This window comes from Sander lucioperca, chromosome 13 (assembly GCF_008315115.2).
Source record: "Sander lucioperca isolate FBNREF2018 chromosome 13, SLUC_FBN_1.2, whole genome shotgun sequence".
Classification (NCBI taxonomy): Eukaryota; Metazoa; Chordata; class Actinopteri; order Perciformes; family Percidae; genus Sander; species Sander lucioperca.
In genome coordinates, this window is record NC_050185.1 from 36,353,554 (window position 1) to 36,376,053 (window position 22,500).

A 22,500-nucleotide genomic window follows, 5' to 3' on the forward strand; every position below is an offset into this window, starting at 1 on the left:
TCCCTTCAAAATAATTGACTTTTTTTTTTTTTCCTAAAATGTCTGCATTTAAAATCTTACATTAGTAAAAGTACAAAAACAACATCATACTTAAAGACTAATTAAAGTAAACATATTCAGTTTGCATGATGGCTCTTTTAATTTCAGACTTACAATTATTCCTTTTCACAAAATATTCAGCTTTTTTTTCTTAAAATATTCAACTTTTTCCCAAAATGTTTTGCCTTTTCTCAGAATATTGTTTTTTTCTCTCAATATATTATGACTTTACTTAAAATATTCAACGTTTCTTTTCACTAAATGTTTTTTTTTTAATTCTTTAAAAACAATTCATCTTTTTTTTCTCAATATATTCTAACTTATCTTAAAATGTCCGACTTTTCCCCAATTTTTTGCCTTTTTTTCAGAATATTCAACTTTATTTCTCATAATATTATTTTTGTCCTCAATATATTATTACTTAAAATATTCAACTTTTTTTCACAAAATAAAATTCTCTCAAAACATATATATTCATCTTTTTTTTTCTCAATATATTCTAATCTTATCTTAAAATGTCCGACTTGTTTTCCTCTCACAATATTAACAAGTAAAATAAAAACTTAGAAAAAAAAACCCCAAAAACAATGCTCACTACTAACAAACCATCAAGTGCTCGCGGCTTTTATTTTGAAAGCGCCGAAGGAAAGGCCTTCTTCTTCCTGCCGCCAGCTTGACGTTTAGCGCGGCAGTAGCCTGCGCGGTCACAGAGAGAGACAGAGAGAAGAGGAGGAGGAGGACTCTCCGCGGGGCTACGGTTCGTACTTCTCCAGATGCCACCGGACACCGACAGCGGCCTCGGACCGGACGGACGGACAGCGGCGGCGGCGGAGGGACCGCGGCGCGCGGGACTCCCCGGGAACATGGCGGCGGGAACAACGACAACGTCGTCGGTACCGCGGAGATAAATCAACGGTACCGTTAACGGAGCAGCATCACTGAACAGGTCGGTGAATATCAGCCAAACACCTCCGATTAAAACCAGAGACGACTTATAATTACATCAAGTTACTACACAGCTATGTTGTTATCAATGGATGGATGGGTTTCAGTATGTTATGTTGATTCTGTGGTTAACATAGTCGCTATGGTGATGGCCTACCTTTTAAATACATCCCATAACCTCTGGGCATAGTCGCTATGGTGATGGCCTGGAGATGGAGATGTAGGGGGCTTACAACCGCCTTAATAATCAAAACTGGGCTCACGTTTTTGACGCTTATTTGTCTAATTTTGTCGTCAGTTTCGAGTTTTTTTGGACATTTTTATATATATATATATATATATATATATATATATATATATATATATATATATATATATATACATATATATATATATAAAAAAAAAAGAAATATATATAAATTTATATATATATAAAAAAAAAAAGAAATATATATAAATATATATATATATATATTTCTTTTTTTTTTTTTCTTTTTTTTTTTTTTTGGACCTTTTTGTCTTATTTCGAAGTTTTTTCTCTTGAAATGTTTTTAAAGGGTTTTCCCGTTTTTAATTAATTTATTTTTTTTTCATTTTTGTCGCTTATTTTTCGCCTTTTTCACAAAAAGGTTAGACATTTTTTTGTCGTTTTCGTTGCTTTGACAGATTATTTTTTTTCGAAGTTTTTGTCTCGTTTTTCAAACAAAAATTTAACAATTTATTTCTAAGTTTTTGAAATTTTTAAAGGGTTTTCTCGCTTTTTAAATATATATTTTTTTTACATTTTTGTTGCTTATTTTGGAGTTTGTCGCCTTTTTCACAAAACGATCAGCCCTAGTGTTTGGAGAGAGAATGTGTGTGAACAGATCTTGTGCCAACTACACCAGACTCCATGTAAATAATCAGGACTTTTATCATCGTAAAACACACTTCATTCAAAGTGGACAGAAACTAAATAAAACTACCAAAAGCCGTCTTGGTTCATCTTTCCACTGTTCCAACAATCACCACTCTGATTTGGTTGAAATTAACCCTTAATTCACCCATTTACATGTGGAGATATGCTGGCTCTATACACGCTAAAAGTCCTGATTATTTACATGGAGTCTGGTGGAGATACAACAGTGCCTTGCGAAAGTATTCGGCCCCCTTGAACTTTTCGACCTTTTGCCACATTTCAGGCTTCAAACATAAAGATATAAAAATGTAATTTTTTGTGAAGAATCAACAACAAGTGGGACACAATCATGAAGTGGAACGAAATTTATTGGATATTTCAAACTTTTTTAACAAATAAAAAACTGAAAAATTGGGCGTGCAAAATTATTCAGCCCCTTTACTTTCAGTGCAGCAAACACTCTCCAGAAGTTCCGTGAGGATCTCTGAATGATCCACTGTTGACCTAAATGACTAATGATGATAAATAGAATCCACCTGTGTGTAATCAAGTCTCCGTATAAATGCACCTGCTCTGTGATAGTCTCAGAGGTCCGTTTAAAGCGCAGAGAGCATCATGAAGAACAAGGAACACACCAGGCAGGTCCGAGATACTGTTGTGGAGAAGTTTAAAGCCGGATTTGGATACAAAAAGATTTCCCAAGCTTTAAACATCCCAAGGAGCACTGTGCACGGATAATACTGAAATGGAAGGAGTATCAGACCACTGCAAATCTCCAAAGACCCGGCCGTCCCTCTAAACTTTCAGCTCATACAAGGAGAAGACTGATCAGAGATGCAGCCAAGAGGCCCATGATCACTCTGGATGAACTGCAGAGATCTACAGCTGAGGTGGGAGACTCTGTCCATAGGACAACAATCAGTCGTATACTGCACAAATCTGGCCTTTATGGAAGAGTGGCAAGAAGAAAGCCATTTCTTAAAGATATCCATAAAAAGTGTTGGTTAAAGTTTGCCACAAGCCACCTGGGAGACACACCAAACATGTGGAAGAAGGTGCTCTGGTCAGATGAAACCAAAATCTAACTTTTTGGCAACAATGCAAAACGTTATGTTTGGCGTAAAAGCAACACAGCTCATCACCCTGAACACACCATCCCCACTGTCAAACATGGTGGTGGCAGCATCATGGTTTGGGCCTGCTTTTCTTCAGCAGGGACAGGGAAGATGGTTAAAATGGATGGGAAGATGGATGGAGCCAAATACAGGACCTGGAAGAAAAAACCTGAGACTGGGACGGAGATTAGTCTTCCAACAAGACAATGATCCAAAACATAAAGCAAAATCTACAATGGAATGGTTCACAAATAAACATATCCAGATGTTAGAATGGCCAAGTCAAAGTCCAGACCTGAATCCAATCGAGAATCTGTGGAAAAAACTGAAAACTGCTGTTCACAAACACTCTCCATCCAACCTCACTGAGCTCCAGCTGTTTTGCAAGGAGGAATGGGCAAAAATGTCAGTCTCTCGATGTGCAAAACTGATAGAGACATACCCCAAGAGACTTACAGCTGTAATCACAGCAAAAGGTGGCGCTACAAAGTATTAACTTAAGGGGGCTGAATAATTTTGCACGCCCAATTTTTCAGTTTTTTATTTGTTAAAAAAGTTTGAAATATCCAATAAATTTCGTTCCACTTCATGATTGTGTCCCACTTGTTGTTGATTCTTCACAAAAAATTACATTTTTATATCTTTATGTTTGAAGCCTGAAATGTGGCAAAAGGTCGAAAAGTTCAAGGGGGCCGAATACTTTCGCAAGGCACTGTATGCTGGCTCTATACACGCTAAAAGTCCTGATTATTTACATGGAGTCTGGTGGAGATATGCTGGCTCTATACACGCTAAAAGTCCTGATTATTTACATGGAGTCTGGTGGAAATATGCTGGCTCTATACACGCTAAAAGTCCTGATTATTTACATGGAGTCTGGTGGAAATATGCTGGCTCTATACACGCTAAAAGTCCTGATTATTTACATGGAGTCTGGTGGAGATATGCTGGCTCTATACACGCTAAAAGTACTGATTATTTACATGGAGTCTGGTGGAAATATGCTGGCTCTATACACGCTAAAAGTCCTGATTATTTACATGGAGTCTGGTGGAAATATGCTGGCTCTATACACGCTAAAAGTCCTGATTATTTACATGGAGTCTGGTGGAAATATGCTGGCTCTATACACGCTAAAAGTCCTGATTATTTACATGGAGTCTGGTGGAGATATGCTGGCTCTATACACGCTAAAAGTACTGATTATTTACATGGAGTCTGGTGGAAATATGCTGGCTCTATACACGCTAAAAGTCCTGATTATTTACATGGAGTCTGGTGGAAATATGCTGGCTCTATACACGCTAAAAGTCCTGATTATTTACATGGAGTCTGGTGGAAATATGCTGGCTCTATACACGCTAAAAGTACTGATTATTTACATGGAGTCTGGTGGAGATATGCTGGCTCTATACACGCTAAAAGTCCTGATTATTTACATGGAGTCTGGTGGAAATATACTGGCTCTATACACGCTAAAAGTCCTGATTATTTACATGGAGTCTGGTGGAAATATGCTCGCTCTATACACGCTAAAAGTCCTGATTATTTACATGGAGTCTGGTGGAAATATACTGGCTCTATACACGCTAAAAGTCCTGATTATTTACATGGAGTCTGGTGGAAATATGCTGGCTCTATACACGCTAAAAGTCCTGATTATTTACATGGAGTCTGGTGGAAATATGCTGGCTCTATACACGCTAAAAGTCCTGATTATTTACATGGAGTCTGGTGGAGATATGCTGGCTCTATACACGCTAAAAGTCCTGATTATTTACATGGAGTCTGGTGGAGATATGCTGGCTCTATACACGCTAAAAGTCCTGATTATTTACATGGAGTCTGGTGGGTTTGGTGATGGTGATGGTGATTTCGGGGCTGTTCCATGTTAAACTAAAAGGATCTTACTCTTTAACTAAAAGGTCTATCTCTGTAGGGATCCATCCCATAATGTTGTCAGACACTTAGAATAATAATCTGAGTCTGTCAGCGGCAACAACAGAACTTTTAGTGGACGCTGGCTGACGCTTCTCGCTCAAAACTGGACCAATTTCAGATATTTTAAATATATGGGGAAATAAAGGTTAAAAATGACCAAAGTTACCCTATTTTTATCTTCTGCAATCACTCAGAAGAGCATTTTAGAGTCTGAAGTATGTGATAAGAGGCGTGTAGAAGTTAACAGTGTGTTTCTGTCTCCGTCCACAGAGGAGATGAGGGGAAACCTGAATGCAGCAGCCCGTTTCTAAGCAACAACAACAGCAACACAGCGTGCGCTACGGCACGCACACCATGAGCTACAAGGTAACGTCACCACTGAACACTAGAACTTCATAAAATGACAGAAAAACATTGAAAACAAAGCCGCCAAAACCTCAGAAACGTTGGAAACAGGCTCTGAGTTAATCAGGGAGATTGGATTCTAGTCCCTGATTGGCTGAAGCATTAATGTCACAGCAACTGACCAATCAAACCTCTGCGTGGTTTGATTTAGAGCTACAACACACACACACAGACACACACACACACACAGACACACACACACACAGACACACACACACACACACACAGACACACACACACACAGACACACACAAATTCAAATAAGCGACAAACTTTGAAAAAAGCAGAAAGAAAACTTTGAAAAATGCGACAAACTTAGACAGTAGAAGTAACTACAGCCTTGTAACTGAAAAACATTTCGCAAAAAAATTCACGTACCCCCTGCAGTCCTCCAGACTACCCCTAGGGGGACACGGACCCCCTGCAGTCCTCCAGAGTACCCCTAGGGGGACACGGACCCCCTGCAGTCCTCCAGAGTACCCCTAGGGGGGCACGTACCCCCATTTGAGAAACACTGGTCTAAGGGTCGTCCACACGGAGACGCTTTTTGATGCAAACGCACATGTTTAGCATCGTTTGGGCTTGTCGTCCACACGGATCCAGCTAACGTACTGCCTCAAAACACACTTTTTTTGAAATTGGGTCCCGGGGTGAAAAAATTCGAAACGGGCTCTCTTTTGGCTTCGTTTGGACGGCGAATACGTCTGTATCGATGATGTCATCGCCACACCCCTCCACCTCTAGTGCACGGTCACACACGACTTCACTCACTGCGGTGAAGCTAAGCGTATCCCATCTCAACGGTCAAACCAGCTCACTTCATCTAGCTAAATAGTTTGGGTAGGATAGGAGCTACACGTTGTGAGCAAGAGGGTCAGCTTCTCCTCGGACCGCGTAGCTCCTATGGCGCCATTCTGATGCTACCAAGCCATCACCTCCTGTTAGCATCCCATTGACTGCCATTCATTTTGACGTCACTTTGACAGAGAATAACTTTACATCTGAAGAGTTTAAAGACTCTATTTGTCCATTGTTTATTTCTAAAGAAACACGACAATGTATAAAAGGCTCCATTACCTTGTAGCTCACGTTATGGCTCCGTAGCAGACGTTTTTATAAAAATAGGCTAACGATTGGGTCATAACCACGAGACTTACTGTCTCATAGTAGAGGAATTACCGTATAGTACAGGAGAAGCTCTCAGGCAGTTTGGACTTCCATTAGCTGTTTAAGTTTAATTACTAATGTTAACTATCATTTTAGTGATCAATAATTAGCCTGTGTCTATGTTATCTCCTTACATATACCTACGCTCTCCGTCTCTGCTAGATTGGGAATGATTGAGATTTCTCTTGGCACAGCTACCAGAAGACTTCCAACTTTCAGACAGGTTGCTCACGTCACATCTACGTCTTCAAGCTCAGTTGGAGGCTGCTCAGTAACGCTCAGCCATCACCGGGAAAGAGACTTCACTGGTCTCCGTCCAGAGACACGGGACCTGCTGGTCCATTCTTACATACAGTCTATGGTTGGGAGGAGAAGTTTACCCCCTTGCATGTTATAATGGGAAGTGGAAGTTAACGTAGCGTGTTGAGTCATTTACAAATGGATCCGTTTGGACGTAACTATTCTTGAAACCAATCCAGGGAAGACGGGTAAAAAAAAGATGGTTTTGGTTCGTGTGGACGTGGCCTAAGTTCTCGGCTGCAAACAGCAGACAGTTAGAGACCAGCTGGGGAACAGCGTGGAGCATTTAGAGGCTGAGCAGACAGATTGATAAAACGGCGTTCATCAAAGAGAGAGTGAACAGCTGCAGACAGTTCCTTCCTCTGATTGGAGCAAAGTAGAAGCAGCTGTTTCCCCCAAAAAAGCCTCTTTATTTTCTCCCAGAGGTCCATCGTTGAAATCCTTTCAGTCTCTTCAGTTACTTTGTTTTTATTTCAGCTGGAAGTACACACACAGACAGACAGACAGACAGACAGACACTTACACATTTACATGTGGAAATATGCTGGCTCTATACAGGCTAAAAGTCCTGATTATTTACATGGAGTCTGGTGGAAATATGCTGGTTCTATACACGCTAAAATTACTGATTATTTGCATGGAGTCTGGTGGAAATATGCTGGTTCTATACACGCTAAAATTACTGATTATTTGCATGGAGTCTGGTGGAAATATGCTGGCTCTATACACGCTAAAAGTCCTGATTATTTACATGGAGTCTGGTGGAAATATGCTGGCTCTATACACGCTAAAAGTCCTGATTATTTACATGGAGTCTGGTGGAAATATGCTGGCTCTATACACGCTAAAAGTCCTGATTATTTACATGGAGTCTGGTGTTTGGTGGTGGTGATTTCAGGGCTGTTTCATGTTAAACAACAAGCATCCTGGACGCTAAAGATTGTTGTTCCCATCAGTCACTTACACACACACACACACACACACACACACACACACACACACACACACACACACAGTTACCGTTACTGCTGCATTGAGTATGTATATCAAGCACAATTAAATTCTAAATTATTAGAACAAGTTATTACAAAATAACACCCTACTCATCAGTAGTGTGAACATCTCTGGTCTCTCCTCTTTATTGTACCTTTCCAGACTTTCATGTTGAACTGTGTGACATCGATTCATCGCTTCTGAAAATAATCGTTACTTTCAGCCCCAGTTTTATCATTTATTAACTGAAAATCACTTTACCCTCAATATTGATGAGACAATGTAGCACACTTAAATCACACACACACACACACACACACACACACACACACACACACACACACAGTTTGTCCTGACAAGTGGATTTTTCAGATGTAGAATGTGTCAGAGTGGAGATGATTATTGATTATTGATCCTCTGGCTGCTGCTCTATAGGACTCACAGCAGGGACGCTGATTGATTTGACACGTTGGCCGCTCTCAAACACGGCCAACCATGCAGTCATGTGTGCATTAGAGTTTCCATAGGGTCTGAAACGTGTGTGTGTGTGTGTGTGTGTGTGTGTGTGTGTGTGTGTGTGTGTGTGTGTGTGTGTGTGTGTGTGTGTGTGTGTGTGTAGATCCCAGGAGCAGCGATGGACCGAGTCAGCCTGCTGTGGCGTCTGAGGCGTCGTGCTCGCCGTGGCGTTCTCTGCATGGCCTTCTTCTGCATCTCCATGGCTCTGCTCTACGCCATCTGTGCCGAGAACAGCGTGCCCGTCACCGACGCCATCTTCGGGGTCCGGGCGCGGACCCGAGCTCAGCCACGGGCGCACTCTGTCATCAAGGTCAGTCGCCATGGATACCCCAGGGTGCATTTCTACATACGTTTAAGTTTAGGGACTATGGTACAACATCCAGGTAATAGTTCATCTTAATGATCCATTCTTCTAGAAAGATTAGTACTAAATATAAGAGGGAGGGAGGGAGGGAGGGAGGGAGAGAGGGAGGAATGAAGGAAGGAGGGAGGAATGAACAAAGGAAGGAGGGAGAGAGGGAGGAAGGAAGGAAGGGAGGATGAAGGGAGGGAGAGAGAGGAATGAAGGGGGGAGGGAGGAAGGAAGTAAGGGAGGGAGGGAGGGAGGAAGTAAGGGAGGGAGAGGGAGGAATGAAGGAAGGAGGGAGGAATGAAGGAGGGAGGGAGGAATGAAGGAAGGAAGGGAGGGAGGAATGAAGGGAGGAGAGAGGGAGGAATGAAGGAAGGGAGGAATGAAGGAAGGAGGGAGAGGGAATGAAGGAAGGAGGGAGAGGGAATGAAGGAAGGAGGGAGAGAGGGAGGAATGAAGGAAGGAAGGAGGGAGAGGGAGGAATGAAGGAAGGAAGGAATGAAGGAAGGGAGGAATGAAGGAGCGAGGGAGGAATGAAGGGAGAAATAGAGGGAACAAACGAAAGACAGACAGGAAAAGACCATTTTGATTTCAGGTGAGTGGAGTTATTCTAACCTGCTGTTGAGTGATTTTGTTCTCTGGATCTGAACCTCCGGCAGGTTCTGCGCGTCGACCCCCAGAAGCTGCCTGGCGTCGTCCCCGGCGACCCTCACCGCCCAATCCCGGTGCTCTCGTCCCCGAACCGGACGCAGGACGCGGGCGCTGGTGAGCCGGCCACGCGCCGGCGTCCCCGGGACCCGCCGGGGCTACTGGCCCGCCTGCTGCCGCGCCCGTTCACGCGGGCGCTGGAGACGCTGTTCGGAGGCCGGCGCCGCGGCGAGCTCAGCGGCAGAGCGGGCGACGCCGAGTTCTTCGGGCCGCACGGCCTTCTGGGAGAAGTCTGGGACGACGAGATGTCCAGCAGCATGCTGGGAAACAGACTGAGGAAGGTGGTGCAGAACTATCAGGTGAGACGCTGAGAATAATCACGGTCACGGAAACATCGACATCGGTACTCTGAGTGTCGAGGTTTTTAAAAAGTTATTTTCCAACTTTTTTGTGGCATTTTTCACCGTTTACAAAACACCAACATCCCTCTCTGATTGTTAAAGAGACAAAATCATGAAAATATACTTTTTAAACGCAAAAAAACGACAATAAAGATGAAGCCACAAAACGTCAAGAGTGTCTAAAATGTGTTTGTGTGTGTGTCTGTGTGTGTGTCTGTCTGTGTGTGTGTGTGTCTGTCTGTGTGTGTGTGTGTCTGTGTGTGTGTGTGTGTCTCTGTATGTGTATGTGTGTGTGTCTCTGTGTGTGTCTGTGTGTCTCTGTGTGTGTGTGTGTGTGTGTGTGTGTGTGTGTCTCTGTGTGTGTCTCTATGTGTGTGTGTGTGTGTGTGTGTGTCTCTGTGTGTGTGTGTGTGTGTGTGTGTGTGTGAGTGTGTGTGTCTCTGTGTGTGTCTCTTTCTGTGTGTCTCTGTGTGTGTGTCAGGCGATGAATAAGTACGGCGTGGAGTTCTCCGGTCCCGGCGGTGTGTCTGGCCGTCCCAAGCTGAGCGGCGCTGAGCTTCTGTGTGAGCTGAAGGAGAAAGTGTCCGTCAGCACCCTGACCTCCGACCTGCCCCCGTTCTCCTCGCTGTCCTGGGCCGCCACGCTGCCACCGGCGCCGCTGACATCTGACCTCGGCCCGTACCGGAGCTGCGCCGTGGTGTCGTCGGCCGGCTCGCTGCGCTACTCTGGACTCGGCAAAGAGATCGGTGAGACAGTTAGATTCCCACGGGCAGGGATGGTCCATAACGTACCAATACAGGTCCATAACAGTACCAACGCAGGTCCATAACAGTACCAACACAGGTCCATAATGGTACCAACGCAGGTCCATAACAGTACCAACACAGGTCCATAACGGTACCAACGCAGGTCCATAACGGTACCAACGCAGGTCCATAACAGTACCAACACAGGTCCATAACGGTACCAACACAGGTCCATAACGGTACCAACACAGGTCCATAACGGTACCAACACAGGTCCATAACGGTACCAACACAGGACCATAACAGTACCAACACAGGTCCATAACAGTACCAACACAGGTCCATAACGTACCAACGCAGGTCCATAACGTACCAACGCAGGTCCATAATGTACCAACGCAGGTCCATAACGTACCAACGCAGGTCCATAACGGTACCAACACAGGTCCATGACGTATCAACACAGGTCCATAACGGTACCAACACAGGTCCATAACGGTACCAACTAGGGCTTTGACTTTTGCCCAAAAATCATATTCGAAGTTCGTTTGTTTATTAATATTAATATTCGAATATATTCAAATATTTATTAATAATATTTTGACCATTAAATGCCTTCAGTAAGGCTTATATTTGTATCAAACTTGGTATATGTTCTGTCCACCAGAGGGCAGTGTATCAGTCAGTAGGCGTGCAATGATGTTGTTAGAAGAAGAACACACTGCCACCACTGGTTTTTTTTTAAATTAAAAGTCAGACCCTGGATTAAACACAAACAATATGCTTTCAACAGGAAGGTCAGATATTTCACCGTAGCCTACGTAAGTGGTCTGATGTTCACACTTTTACGCTGGTGTGTGCGTCAAGCCGCGTGTGTGTGTGTGTGTGTGTGTGTGTGTGTGTGTGTGTGTGTGTGTGTGTGTGTGTGTGTGTGTGTGTGTGTGTGTGTGTGTGTGTTTGTGTGGAGTGTGTGTTGTGATAGAGTGACGGTGATTACCGGTAGCTTCAGAGCGAGTAGCGACTCTAGAGTCATAGTGAGAGAAACAAAGTGTCTCCTCTGTTCTTTCTGACCACGGTGGGAGATCTGGAGCAGGAGAAGTTAACCCTCTCCTTGATTTCATGTTGTTGATGGAGAAGGAGAACCAGGAGAAGTTAACCCTCTCCTTGATTTCATGTTGTTGATGGAGAAGGAGAACCAGGAAATGAGTCGGGGGAAATAAGCTACCAAGCCGCGGCCGAGCGACGTGCGTCGCCGTGACGTGTAGTTACATTTTAAAATGCGTGAAAAAGCCTCGGAATCTGAATTGAAAACAAGGTTTACAAGCAAACAAATTTACAAAAAAATAATGCCCATAACAGGTTCGAAATTCGAATATTAAGGGCTGCCTAATATTCGTTCGAATATCAATATTTTTTTTAATATTCGAATTATATTCGAATATCGAAGTTCGGAGTCAAAGCCCTAGTACCAACGCAGGTCCATAACGTATCAACGCAGGTCCATAACGTACCAACGCAGGTCCATAACGTACCAACGCAGGTCAATAACGGTACCAACGCAGGTCCATAACGTACCAACGCAGGTCCATAACGTACCAACGCAGGTCCATAACGGTACCAACGCAGGTCAATAACGGTACCAACGCAGGTCCATAACGTACCAACGCAGGTCCATAACGTACCAACGCAGGTCCATAACGTATCAACGCAGGTCCATAACGTACCAACGCAGGTCCATAACGTACCAACGCAGGTCCATAACGTACCAACGCAGGTCCATAACGTACCAACGCAGGTCCATAACGTATCAACGCAGGTCCATAACGTACCAACGCAGGTCCATAACGTACCAACGCAGGTCCATAACGTATCAACGCAGGTCCATAACGTACCAACGCAGGTCAATAACGGTACCAACGCAGGTCCATAACGTACCAACGCAGGTCCATAACGTACCAACGCAGGTCCATAACGGTACCAACGCAGGTCCATAACGTACCAACGCAGGTCCATAACGGTACCAACGCAGGTCCATAACGGTACCAACGCAGGTCCATAACGTACCAACGCAGGTCCATAACGTACCAACGCAGGTCCATAACGGTACCAACGCAGGTCCATAACGTACCAACGCAGGTCCATAACGGTACCAACGCAGGTCCATAACGTACCAACGCAGGTCCATAACGGTACCAACGCAGGTCCATAACGTACCAACGCAGGTCCATAACGGTACCAACGCAGGTCCATAACGTACCAACGCAGGTCCATAACGTACCAACGCAGGTCCATAACGTACCAACGCAGGTACATAACGGTACCAACACAGGTCCATAACGTACCAACGCAGGTCCATAACGTACCAACGCAGGTCCATAACGGTACCAACGCAGGTCCATAACGTACCAACGCAGGTCCATAACGGTACCAACACAGGTCCATAACGTACCAACGCAGGTCCATAACGGTACCAACGCAGGTCCATAACGGTACCAACGCAGGTCCATAACGGTACCAACACAGGTCCATGACGTATCAACACAGGTCCATAACGGTACCAACACAGGTCCATAACGGTACCAACTAGGGCTTTGACTTTTGCCCAAAAATCATATTCGAAGTTCGTTTGTTTATTAATATTAATATTCGAATATATTCAAATATTTATTAATAATATTTTGACCATTAAATGCCTTCAGTAAGGCTTATATTTGTATCAAACTTGGTATATGTTCTGTCCACCAGAGGGCAGTGTATCAGTCAGTAGGCGTGCAATGATGTTGTTAGAAGAAGAACACACTGCCACCACTGTTTTTTTTTTAAATTAAAAGTCAGACCCTGGATTAAACACAAACAGTATGCTTTCAACAGGAAGGTCAGATATTTCACCGTAGCCTACGTAAGTGGTCTGATGTTCATACTTTTACGCTGGTGTGTGCGTCAAGCCGCGTGTGTGTGGGGGTGTGTGTGTGTGTGTGTGTGTGTGTGTGTGTGTGTGTGTGTGTGTGTGGAGTGTGTGTTGTGATAGAGTGACGGTGATTACCGGTAGCTTCAGAGCGAGTAGCGACTCTAGAGTCATAGTGAGAGAAACAAAGTGTCTCCTCTGTTCTTTCTGACCACGGTGGGAGATCAGGAGCAGGAGAAGTTAACCCTCTCCTTGATTTCATGTTGTTGATGGAGAAGGAGAACCAGGAAATGAGTCGGGGGAAATAAGCTACCAAGCCGCGGCCGAGCGACGTGCGTCGCCGTGACGTGTAGTTACATTTTAAAATGCGTGAAAAAGCCTCGGAATCTGAATTGAAAACAAGGTTTACAAGCAAACAAATTTACAAAAAAATAATGCCCATAACAGGTTCGAAATTCGAATATTAAGGGCTGCCTAATATTCGTTCGAATATCAATATTTTTTTTAATATTCGAATTATATTCGAATATCGAAGTTCGGAGTCAAAGCCCTAGTACCAACGCAGGTCCATAACGTATCAACGCAGGTCCATAACGTACCAACGCAGGTCCATAACGGTACCAACGCAGGTCCATAACGTACCAACGCAGGTCCATAACGTACCAACGCAGGTCCATAATGTACCAACGCAGGTCCATAACGTATCAACGCAGGTCCATAACGGTACCAACGCAGGTCCATAACGGTTCCAACACAGGTCCATAACGTACCAACGCAGGTCCATAACGTACCAACGCAGGTCCATAACGGTTCCAACACAGGTCCATAACGTACCAACGCAGGTCCATAACGGTTCCAACACAGGTCCATAACGGTACCAACGCAGGTCCATAACGTACCAACGCAGGTCCATAACGTACCAACACAGGTCCATAACGTACCAACGCAGGTCCATAACGTACCAACGCAGGTCCATAACGGTACCAACACAGGTCCATAACGGTACCAACGCAGGTCCATAACGGTACCAACGCAGGTCCATAACGTACCAACGCAGGTCCATAACATACCAACGCAGGACCATAACGGTACCAACGCAGGTCCATAACGTACCAACGCAGGTCCATAACGTACCAACGCAGGTCCATAACGGTACTACCAACGCAGGTCCATAACGTACCAACGCAGGTCCATAACGGTACCAACGCAGGTCCATAACGGTACCAACGCAGGTCCATAACGGTACCAACGCAGGACCATAACGGTACCAACGCAGGTCCATAACGTACCAACGCAGGTCCATAACGTACCAACGCAGGTCCATAACGGTACCAACGCAGGTCCATAACGTACCAACGCAGGTCCATAACGTACCAACGCAGGTCCATAACGGTACTACCAACGCAGGTCCATAACGTACCAACGCAGGTCCATAACGGTACCAACGCAGGTCCATAACGGTACCAACGCAGGTCCATAACGGTACCAACGCAGGACCATAACGGTACCAACGCAGGTCCATAACGTACCAACGCAGGTCCATAACGGTACCAACGCAGGTCCATAACGTACCAACGCAGGTCCATAACGGTACCAACGCAGGTCCATAACGTACCAACGCAGGTCCATAACATACCAACGCAGGACCATAACGGTACCAACGCAGGTCCATAACGTACCAACGCAGGTCCATAACGGTACCAACGCAGGTCCATAACGTACCAACGCAGGTCCATAACGTACCAACGCAGGTCCATAACGGTACCAACGCAGGTCCATAACGTACCAACGCAGGTCCATAACGGTACTACCAACGCAGGTCCATAACGTACCAACGCAGGTCCATAACGGTACCAACGCAGGTCCATAACGGTACCAACGCAGGTCCATAACGGTACCAACGCAGGACCATAACGGTACCAACGCAGGTCCATAACGTACCAACGCAGGTCCATAACGGTACCAACGCAGGTCCATAACGGTACCAACGCAGGTCCATAACGTACCAACGCAGGTCCATAACGTACCAACGCAGGTCCATAACGGTACCAACGCAGGACCATAACGGTACCAACACAGGTCCATAACGTACCAACGCAGGGACTGCTGGGTCCTAAACATACTACCTCAACATTACACATTACAAGGGAGGGAGAGAGGGAGGGAGGAAGGAAGGAAGGAAGGGAGGAAGGAATGGAGGGAGGGAGGGATGGAGGGAGGAAGGAAGGGATGGAGGGAGGGAGTGATGGAGGGAGGAAGGAAGGAAGGGAGGAAGGGATGGAGGGAGGGAGGAAAGGAGGAAGGAAGGAAAGGAGGGTGGGAGGAAGGAAGGAATGAAAGGAGGGAGGAAGGAAGGAAGGGAGGGAGGGAGGAAGGGAGGGAGGGAGGGAGGAAGAGAGAGACACAGAAAGAGAACTGGTTCCTAAATGATACTACTAAAGTCTTTGTATTTCTGTTCCAGCCCCGTCTCTGTAACGTGGAGTTTTTCCTGTGTGTCTCTACAATGTGTAATATTAGACAGCCAATCACAGACATTATTACATCTTAGTAGGAGCATGCTGTGTGCTGATTGGCTCACTGACGCTGATGAGATTTACTCAAATTGGGTATTGAATGAAGAGGCATTTTTTGACACACACAGACACACACACACACACACACACAGACATGACCAATCTGAAAGCTTTCTCTTTTTAAACTACAGACTCCCATGATGCCGTGCTGCGCTTCAACGCCGCGCCGACGACCGGCTACGAGAAGGACGTCGGTTCCAAAACCACGATCCGCCTCATCAACTCGCAGGTAAACACAACACAACGGACACACACACACACACACACACACACACACACACACACACACACACACACACACACACACACACAGACACACACACACACACACACACACACACACACTCTCACACACACACACACACACACACACACCCACCCTGACCCTTACCAGTGACCCTGAGGTCAGAGCGTGCTGTATGTGTGTGTTGATATAAAGTATCTGTGTTGCTGTCGTTGCAGGTGATGGCGTCTGACGACCACCGCTTCCTGTCCAGCTCGCTGTACAGCTCCGGCGCTCTGGTGGCCTGGGACCCCGCCCCCTTCTCCGCTGACCTCACTCAGGTGACGTTCACACGCAAACCAGAGGGTCGGACTTTTTATTTCAACGTAGAAAAATACAACAAAAATGTGGAAAAAATAAGGCGACGTAAAGTCAGATTAAGTGACAAAAACTTTGACAAAAACATCAACAATTTTGCAGAAAGCACCGAAAAAGTTCGGAGAAGGGATACAAACAATGAAAAAATTTCAAAAAACTTCGAGAAAGGGTCAAAAAAACATCAGAAATTAGCGTCACAAGTTGGAAAAAAATGAGAAATGTGGAAAGAAAACACGGGTAAACAAACGCTTCGGAAACGCGTCAAACATACAGAAACTTTTACACAAAAACTTTGAAAAAAGCTTCAAAAACATCAATTAGAGTAACAACAACTTTAGAAAATAAAGACATAAGTCGGAAAAAATTACAAATGAAAGTAGGGCTGCATGATTACGGCCAAAATGATAATCACGATTATTTTGATCAATATATTGATCACTATTAATTATCACGATTATTTGTTGATTTTAACCAAAACAAATGTTATTGTCACATAGGCTAATTATAACTGCTGTCACATCCATATGGTTCTACATTCCTCCTCTGTTGAAGGATACTATGAAGGAGCCAAGGGTATGTGATGATGTGGGGTATGGTGAAGGGTATGTGATGATGTGGGGGTATGATGAAGGGTATGTGATGATGTGGGGGTATGGTGAAGGGTATGTGATGATGTGGGGGTATGGTGAAGGGTATGTGATGATGTGGGGTATGGTGAAGGGTATGTGATGATGTGGGGTATGATGAAGGGTATGTGATGATGTGGGGGTATGGTGAAGGGTATGTGATGATGTGGGGGTATGATGAAGGGTATGTGATGATGTGGGGGTATGATGAAGGGTATGTGATGATGTGGGGGTATGGTGAAGGGTATGTGATGATGTGGGGTATGATGAAGGGTATGTGATGATGTGGGGTATGATGAAGGGTATGTGATGATGTGGGGTATGATGAAGGGTATGTGATGATGTGGGGGTATGGTGAAGGGTATGTGATGATGTGGGGGTATGGTGAAGGGTATGTGATGATGTGGGGTATGGTGAAGGGTATGTGATGATGTGGGGTATGATGAAGGGTATGTGATGATGTGGGGGTATGGTGAAGGGTATGTGATGATGTGGGGGTATGATGAAGGGTATGTGATGATGTGGGGGTATGATGAAGGGTATGTGATGATGTGGGGGTATGGTGAAGGGTATGTGATGATGTGGGGGTATGGTGAAGGGTATGTGATGATGTGGGGGTATGGTGAAGGGTATGTGATGATGTGGGGGTATGGTGAAGGGTATGTGATGATGTGGGGTATGGTGAAGGGTATGTGATGATGTGGGGTATGATGAAGGGTATGTGATGATGTGGGGGTATGGTGAAGGGTATGTGATGATGTGGGGGTATGGTGAAGGGTATGTGATGATGTGGGGTATGGTGAAGGGTATGTGATGATGTGGGGGTATGGTGAAGGGTATGTGATGATGTGGGGGTATGGTGAAGGGTATGTGATGATGTGGGGTATGGTGAAGGGTATGTGATGATGTGGGGGTATGATGAAGGGTATGTGATGATGTGGGGGTATGGTGAAGGGTATGTGATGATGTGGGGGTATGGTGAAGGGTATGTGATGATGTGGGGTATGGTGAAGGGTATGTGATGATGTGGGGGTATGGTGAAGGGTATGTGATGATGTGGGGTATGGTGAAGGGTATGTGATGATGTGGGGGTATGATGAAGGGTATGTGATGATGTGGGGGTATGGTGAAGGGTATGTGATGATGTGGGGGTATGGTGAAGGGTATGTGATGATGTGGGGGTATGGTGAAGGGTATGTGATGATGTGGGGTATGGTGAAGGGTATGTGATGATGTGGGGGTATGGTGAAGGGTATGTGATGATGTGGGGTATGGTGAAGGGTATGTGATGATGTGGGGGTATGGTGAAGGGTATGTGATGATGTGGGGGTATGGTGAAGGGTATGTGATGATGTGGGGTATGGTGAAGGGTATGTGATGATGTGGGGACCAAGGGAACTTTATCAGGATGCATAGTATCCTGGATCCATGAAATAACTGGCCTTTCAAAATAAAAGTCTGCCTGCCTCTATGGGAATTTAACATAGGGGTGGACTGACTTTAGTTGCCAGCGGTTTAGACATTAATGGCTGTGTGTTGAGTTATTTTGAGGGGACAGCACATTTACTCTGTTATACAAGCTGGACACTTCATACTTTACATTGGAGCAAAGTGTAATTTCTTCAGTGTTGTCCCATTAAAAGATATAATGAAATATTTACTAAAATGTGAGGGGTGTACTCACTTTTGTGAGATACTGTACATGTTCCAGGCCCTTTACCCATTATAAAAGTTGCTCTAAAAGTACTGACAGTATAAAAATACTACAATAAATTAAATTGTAGTACATCATCAGCTTATGTGACCTGCACTGTTGGAAGAATGCATTGTAACTCTAACATTGATTGAACATTGGCGCCAGCTACTTGCTAGCCTGTTCCATTGTACGTGTTCTAGGCCTGCACGATATTGGAAAAAACTTACATTGCGATATGAAAAAAAGACTAATTTTTACAAGAGGACATAAATAGCCCTATTTAGAAATACTAAATCATTCTCAACTACTGGGCTGGTTTTGTAGGGGAGTGCATCTACACAGAAAATAAAAATGAAAAAGGAAATTTTCTTATGTGGACCAATCTTTGTTGAACTTTAATGCTTTACAAAAACCAAAGCAAGTAAGCGCTGTGACTCCTCTTCTGAAGAGATTTAGGAGAGGGACGTTAGGTAGTTAAATACACTGGTTGACTGACAGGACACCACTGTATTCATATAATATCAATCCAGACTAAAGTCAATGATAATAATGCATGCATGTTGCTTCCTCTAAACTTCAGGTTGTGGTCGACTAGCGGGGCCGGCTTTGGTTGTTTGATGAATTGATTAAAATTGATCATGATTGTTGGTTTGCTGTGCATGCAGAGCCTGCATGTCACACTCCTGCAACAAACTGTGTATCCAAGAGCACTTAAATCAGTGTAAATGACGTTATATCAGACAGACTGCTGTTGGAGATTAGTGTAACGTTTAAATCAGAGTAAATGATGTTATATCAGACACAGACTGCTGTTGGAGATTAGTGTAACGTTTCCAGCGTCGCAGCTCTGAACCGTAACGTTAGTTGGGACAGACGCCTTGTTTCTTTAGGCTAACTATGTTAGCTTTAGCCTGGCTGGTAGCAGCTTTCTGCGGTGAGAAATGGCCGGGAGACGTCGTGATGACGTTGCATTAATCAGGTGATTTAGTTTGTCTTTGCAGCGAACATCAAACCCTGACTACTGTAGCTTCACTACTAGAGCTTAGATCGGCCCAAAAAATCAAGCCCTAACCTGCCCGAGCCCGAGCACGTTGTGTCCGAGCCCGGCCCGGCCCGACACCTTAACTGTAATTATGACCCCGAGCCCGATTTAAACCCGACACTTTTTTAACACGTGGGCCGTTATAACTGACGTTCTCAACTACAATTCAGAGTTGTTTGAACTACAGAAATCTGTTTAGAATAATACAACAAGGACGAAGCTGTAAACTGCTGTTAGTTCAGAATGGAACGGATCGCAGATGGATCTGAATGAAGAAACGTAAAAAAAAAAAGAAACAATGATGAACAACATATTGTTGTCACTGCCCACGACTTGTTTAAACTGCTTCCATACCTCCGACTTTCCTCCACACTTGCTCAAAGTTAATTCTCCTGTTTTTCTTTTTTTCTTTACATCTTCCAGCTCCCGGTGTGATGCGTGCGAGAGGAGGAGACTCCGCGCATGAAGTGCTGCATTTAGTAACTGCAGCCTAACTTTTGTACACATTTGTTACTTTTATATAGCCTATATATATATATTTATAATATTTCTGATTATGCCATAGCTTTCTCCCCACCCAAATAGGATAATAAGGTAATGGATAAAAAAAAAAATTGCTTGATCAAGGGTCCGGCCCGGCCCGAGGATGTGGCGGAAAATAACGGCCCGAGCCCGACCCGAGGTCCAATCTAAACTCTATTCACTACCCAGGGAGAAGCATGTGCATCACTGTGTCAGCTGCCACTTACGGTACTTTTCTACACACGGGAGAGCTTCACTTCCCCTAACAACCCCCCCCCCGTCGGACTAACGTTACGTCACATGACCACCTGTCTTAAAGGGGAATGGTAGGCCGGTAACAATCATGGAAAAGGAGAACGGTGAAAGTTTACTTTTTTATCAAGCGGCAAAGAAGTTGTAGCGTCAACATCGCAACGTCCTGCTGTCGAGTATAGTGTTAACTAGCTAGCGGTAGGCTAACGTCAGCTGCTGTCGAGTATAGTGTTAACTAGCTAGCGGTAGGCTAACGTCAGCTGCTGTCGAGTATAGTGTTAACTAGCTAGCGGTAGGCTAACGTCAGCTGCTGTCGAGTATAGTGTTAACTAGCTAGCGGTAGGCTAACGTTAGCTACTGTCGAGTATAGTGTTAACTAGCTAGCGGTAGGCTAACGTCAGCTGCTGTCGAGTATAGTGTTAACTAGCTAGCGGTAGGCTAACGTCAGCTGCTGTCGAGTATAGTGTTAACTAGCTAGCGGTAGGCTAACGTCAGCTGCTGTCGAGTATAGTGTTAACTAGCTAGCGGTAGGCTAACGTCAGCTGCTGTCGAGTATAGTGTTAACTAGCTAGCGGTAGGCTAACGTCAGCTGCTGTCGAGTATAGTGTTAACTAGCTAGCGGTAGGCTAACGTCAGCTGCTGTCGAGTATAGTGTTAACTAGCTAGCGGTAGGCTAACGTTAGCTACTGTCGAGTATAGTGTTAACTAGCTAGCGGTAGGCTAACGTCAGCTGCTGTTGAGTATAGTGTTAACTAGCTAGCGGTAGGCTAACGTTAGCTGCTGTTGAGTATAGTGTTAACTAGCGTCCCGTGCAGCGGTGTTTGTGTTGCCTGTATCCTCTTCAGAGCATCAGAGAGAAGAGCAGACATATCAGTGGCTCCAGATTTCGGTAGCCAGGGTTGGCAGGAAGAAGATTTTTACAAGTAAATGTTCCAGTTAATGATCCAGGCAGCACATTCTCGTCTCCCTCCTTCATTTTACAGTCCAATGGAGGCTAGAACGGCTCTGGGTCAAACCTCAATATGGAATGGATTAATCTGCGTTATTTTTTTTTAACGCGTTATTTTTTTCTCAGATGAATTCATCGAAATGAACGTGTTATTTTGACAGGCCTAATAAATAATCATCATTAATGTGTATATAATGACTAAGTGGGTAAAGGCAAATAATAGAAAAGAATGAATGAAGAAATGTAACAATCTGGTAAGTTAAAAAATGACATCACTTTACTGTAATCCAGCCATTAAAACCAGGAATGACAACATTACTTTTCATATCACGATATTACGATATCCAAAATCTAAGACAATATCCAGTCTCATATCACGATATCGATATAATATCCATATATTGCCCAGCCCAATGGAAAAGTATTGGTTAAAATGCGTATGAACCCTGTGTACTGTACTCTAGTTATCAATAAAGTTAGGGGAAAAGTCACACTGATAACGTACTTAGTTCAGACGTCTTTAGTAGGCGTACATTTGTATGGGAATTCTAACATGCACTGGCCGCCTAGTCGCCGCTGGTCTCTCGTCTGCAATCCCTGTTAAATCAGTTCAAAAATCCACACGGTTTGGTGGCGACGGGGAGGGCAGCCTGCTCCTTCTCCTTCTCCTGCAGTGTTTCCTCTATGGTGATTTGACCGTGGCGGCCCCCCCCCACGCCACGGCAACATTTCTGCCCCCCACAGTATCAGAAATAGGACGGCATTGTGAGAGTGCATGTCGGAGAATAGTGCGGACGCACGAGGATAACTAGCCAGTTGAGATGGTGTGTGTACGTCCTTGAGAACTGTAAGTCGTATAACTTATGTAGTC

At 44.6% G+C, this 22,500-nt stretch overlaps 2 protein-coding genes across 4 annotated transcripts in view; one reads left to right on the forward strand and one right to left on the reverse strand.

Moving 5' to 3' along the window:
* LOC116036424 (bromodomain-containing protein DDB_G0280777-like) overlaps nt 1–22,500 on the reverse strand; it is a 1,700,590-nt gene that overhangs the window by 1,089,171 nt on the left and 588,919 nt on the right. The gene's annotated exons all lie outside the window — the stretch shown is intronic.
* The window catches only part of st6gal1 (ST6 beta-galactosamide alpha-2,6-sialyltranferase 1), a 39,127-nt gene continuing 17,348 nt past the window's right edge, over nt 722–22,500 (forward strand). Inside the window, exons 1-7 of one of the 3 annotated variants that reach the window (XM_031320560.2) lie at nt 722–985; nt 5,209–5,304; nt 8,423–8,629; nt 9,325–9,675; nt 10,199–10,463; nt 16,073–16,170; nt 16,404–16,505. In XM_031320560.2, coding sequence (XP_031176420.1) covers nt 5,230–5,304; nt 8,423–8,629; nt 9,325–9,675; nt 10,199–10,463; nt 16,073–16,170; nt 16,404–16,505 — 1,098 coding nt within the window. In that variant the 5' untranslated portion in view covers nt 722–985; nt 5,209–5,229. The remainder of the gene's footprint in view (nt 986–5,208; nt 5,305–8,422; nt 8,630–9,324; nt 9,676–10,198; nt 10,464–16,072; nt 16,171–16,403; nt 16,506–22,500) is intronic. The other 2 variants (XM_031320562.2, XM_031320561.2) reach the window with 2 other exon arrangements.